At 65.9% G+C, this 3,295-nt stretch overlaps 3 protein-coding genes across 3 annotated transcripts in view; 2 read left to right on the top strand and 1 right to left on the bottom strand.

Moving 5' to 3' along the window:
• The window catches only part of F751_0984 (Regulation of nuclear pre-mRNA domain-containing protein 1B), a gene marked incomplete at both ends in the record, with an annotated part of 2,381 nt that extends 1,205 nt beyond the window's left edge, over positions 1-1,176 (bottom strand). The window contains 3 exons of the mRNA XM_011403181.1: positions 1-650; positions 885-1,062; positions 1,149-1,176. The exon at positions 1-650 is cut by the window's left edge and continues 1,205 nt beyond it. Of these exons, the coding sequence (XP_011401483.1) occupies positions 1-650; positions 885-1,062; positions 1,149-1,176 (856 nt within the window). The remainder of the gene's footprint in view (positions 651-884; positions 1,063-1,148) is intronic.
• Positions 1,177-1,583: 407 nt separating this feature from the next.
• On the top strand, positions 1,584-2,522 carry F751_0983 (hypothetical protein; the record flags this gene model as incomplete). The annotated part of the gene is made up of 3 exons (XM_011403180.1): positions 1,584-1,700; positions 1,797-1,922; positions 2,070-2,522. 3 exons carry the CDS (start codon positions 1,584-1,586, stop codon positions 2,520-2,522), a joined length of 696 nt encoding a protein of 231 aa, XP_011401482.1.
• Positions 2,523-2,762: 240 nt separating this feature from the next.
• The window catches only part of F751_0982 (Bifunctional aspartokinase/homoserine dehydrogenase, chloroplastic), a gene marked incomplete at both ends in the record, with an annotated part of 6,986 nt that continues 6,453 nt past the window's right edge, over positions 2,763-3,295 (top strand). The window contains one exon of the mRNA XM_011403179.1: positions 2,763-3,005. Within this exon, the coding sequence (XP_011401481.1) occupies positions 2,763-3,005 (243 nt within the window). The remainder of the gene's footprint in view (positions 3,006-3,295) is intronic.

Raw genomic sequence — 3,295 nt, 5'->3', positions numbered from 1 at the left:
GGGGGCGAGGAGGTGGCCCCGCTCCCAGCTCCGCCAGCTGCTCGCCCAGCTTCTCGGCGGCCCCCCGCGCGCCCGCCTCCTGGCGCAGCAGGCGCTGCGCGGCGGCGCCTGCAGCGGCGGCGGCGGCGTGCACGGCCTCCGCCTCCGCCCGCGCCGCGCCCAGCGCCGCGGTCAGCGCCGCGTGCGCGGCCGCCACCGCGCCGGGGTCTAGCGTGCTGCGTGCCGCCTGCAGCGGCACGCGCGCCAGCGAGGCAGCCGAGGCCGCGCTCTCCTGCCGCGCGGCCTGCGCGGCCTGCAGCAGGCGCAGCAGGTCCTCCGGCGCGACAGGGGTGGGGCTATCAGAGCGGCCGTCGTTGTCGCCGGGGGCAGGGGGGTTGTGATAACCGCCGGGGCCGGGCGCACCATGCGGCGCGCCGGGGACCGCTGTGCCAGGGCCCCCAGCTCCGGGGGCCCCTGACCCGGCGGCGTCGTCCAGCAACTCGTCAAGGGCGCGCCCGGCGGCGCTGCCAAACACCTTGCGGTCGCGCCAGACGCCGATCACGCGGCGCACGCGGCCGGCGGTGGCGGCGTCGGCCCGGGCCAGCATGTGTCGCAGGGCGCGGGGGGCCACCTTCAAGAATTCAGAGGCAAACTCAGGGCCCTTGCGCCGGCTGCGGCAGGGAGGATGGTACCAGTGATGAGGGCAGGGGTGAGAGGGGTCTGCGAGGTTTTGGTGCAAGGGTTGCTGCTGGACGCAGTGCATGCAAAGCTAACTCGTGCAGAGCGGCGGGCATGCATGTCCAAATCGCAAGGCAGGCAGGCACAGAAGGGGGCACCAAAGCAAGCCGCACTCCAGGCCGCAGGGAGCCTCTCTAGCCACCGACGTCCCCTCTCAACAAGCAAACCTGTTTTGGATGATGTCGGAGGCGAGGTACACGAGCGCGAGCCGCTTGGGCTGGTCCGCCTTGCTGAACACCTCCTCCCACACCACGGCCACCCGCTGTGCATGTGCCCGGTGGTAACAGACCCACGTGCTGGTGCCCTCGATGCTGGCGGATGAGCTGTTCAGCGTCCTCAATTTGTCTGCGCCAGGGATTGGGAAAGGGACTCGTGAGATCCGGGCCACCGGAGCAAGTGGTCAAGGCCGATGGGCTTGTCCGAATACGCACCTCGGAACACCGCCTCATTCAGCTCCATGGCGCGAGACGAGAGGTCAATTCCTCCGCGAAGTCTGAAGTGATGCTCGCGGTGTACCAAAGAGCGTGCTTGGGGATGCCATCTCAGATCTGAAACTCAGTTCCTCAGGCCATTTCCGTGCGCGCCGAGTGTCGTTGTCGAGATGCCGTTGATTTGGGGTACACAACAGGCGCATAGAGAACCGCATGCATGCATTGCATCTCCAGTTAAGTAATTGTAAGACTACGCTTCTGAATTACATCAATCTAACGAAAGCGGAGGCAGGGGGACTCAACTTTTGACCTTCCCGGCACGGGATGTCGACAGGGATATCATGCAGACCGTCGGGGGCACGCCCCGCATTCCGAACGACTCTCCCAGAAACAAGACTGTCTCGTTCTGCAGTCTCATGGGGTCGCTCCCACTCCATGCCAGCGCTCCCCAGGGCTGCCAAGGGTGACGGCAGTGAGCCAAACCATGTCCAGGAGGAGCTGGTTTCCCAGATCCAGAGCGAGATCGAGAAGAAAAAGGCAAGGGCGAACGTGGTCTTTGTGTTCATCGAATTTGAACGAGCACCTGCTCCTCGGAGGTACAGAGCTCTTGCATGTGCAGTGCCTCATCACTGAATCCGCCGGCCGCAGGTGGACAAGGAGGTGGATGCGCTCGCCGATGACATGCGTGCAATGGTGGAAAGAGTGAAGGAGGACACCGACTCCAGGTCGCGGCAGTACATGCAGGAGTCCATGGACGTCATGGATAACAAGCTGGTGGGTCTGGTTTGGGAAGAGGGGAAAGCAGGATGGCAAGATCTCAGGCCACACATTGTCATCCTCTGCTTGCTCCCCTTTCTGTGTGGTGTTGAGGCCCGGCAGTGCCTGGTGCCGACCTCACACCCACCCCCTCCCTGCCCGCAGACCGACCTGATGGCTGAGCTGGACGAGTACGAGGCGGTGCTCAAGCGGTCCCGGCAGGAAAGCGCAGAGAACGCCCAGGAGCTGTCTGAATGGAAGCGGGATGTCGCTCGCCGGAGGTCGAAGGGCCACTTCTTTCAGAGCCTGTACACGGTAGACAAGGAGGATGAGGAGCGGCCCCGCAGGACCGAGGAGGGGAGCAGGAGTCCAGCCGGCGCAGCAGGCCGCGCCGACTCAGGGCGGGCCAGTGCAGAGGCCATCCAGGGCGTCGCAGCCTCTGCCACCTCCCAGTCCCTCTCTCGAGGGCTGCTGGTGGCGCTGGGGTCTGTCCTCCTGGCCGTGGTGATCGGCGACCTGCTCAGCGACGACCCCAGCGCCCGAGCAGACGTCCTCTACACCTGCCTGGCGGGGCTGGCATTCTGGCTGGCCTGGAGGGGTGTTCAGACAGGCAACTGAGTGGAGGTGCTCCTAAATGCATGTAATGCCTCCACATGCCCCCCTGAGCAATCAGTCCTGTACACCTCGGAGATCCACGAAGCCAGGATGCGAGCTATCCCGTCACGTGCTCTAGCCCGAGTACTCGTTCGACTGCTCGGCGCATGCGACCACCCCAGGGCATATCCTAATCCTTGCATTCCTCTTTCTCAACCCGGATCCCGCGCATCGAGATCTGCGCAGCCTGGGCACTCGAGGGGCATGGTCAGCGGCATCACCCCACCCTCCACGAGGGCATCCGTCATGGTGCCGCCCGGTGCCTCCCCGCCCTCCCGCTGCGTGACCCCCGGATCCCTGCCCTTCCGCCCCGCGCACACTCGACCGGGCCAGTCGCACGCCAGTCGCCCGGTCACCTGCCAGGGCGCCAGCACGGCCCCTGCCAGAACGGGGCTGGCTACACCGGATGACAGCCCCACCCACTTCCCCCGCGGGAAGCACTGGCAGGTGGGAGGAGTGGCACATAGGGGTTTGGGGGGTCATAGGGTGCTGGGGTTGGGGGCGCTGTGTTGTTGCACTGCCCCCTTGCCAGCCTCTGTTCTCCAAGGGGGGCGGAGAGGGCAGGGGTTGCAGTGGGCCTGCGCCACCCCTGGCAATTGTCCATGCACAGCCTCTTGCCTCTGTCATGGTGCAGTGTATGCTGAAGGACGTAGCAATGCTCCGCCCAGGCTTGCAGGCCCGGGCACTCCAGAATACTCCCCAACACCCCCAAGCGAGCCCCCCCCCCCCCCCCCCCC

Source organism: Auxenochlorella protothecoides, assembly GCF_000733215.1.
Source record: "Auxenochlorella protothecoides strain 0710 unplaced genomic scaffold scaffold121, whole genome shotgun sequence".
Lineage (NCBI taxonomy): Eukaryota > Viridiplantae > Chlorophyta > Trebouxiophyceae > Chlorellales > Chlorellaceae > Auxenochlorella > Auxenochlorella protothecoides.
This window is presented reverse-complemented; position numbering and strand designations above follow the sequence as displayed.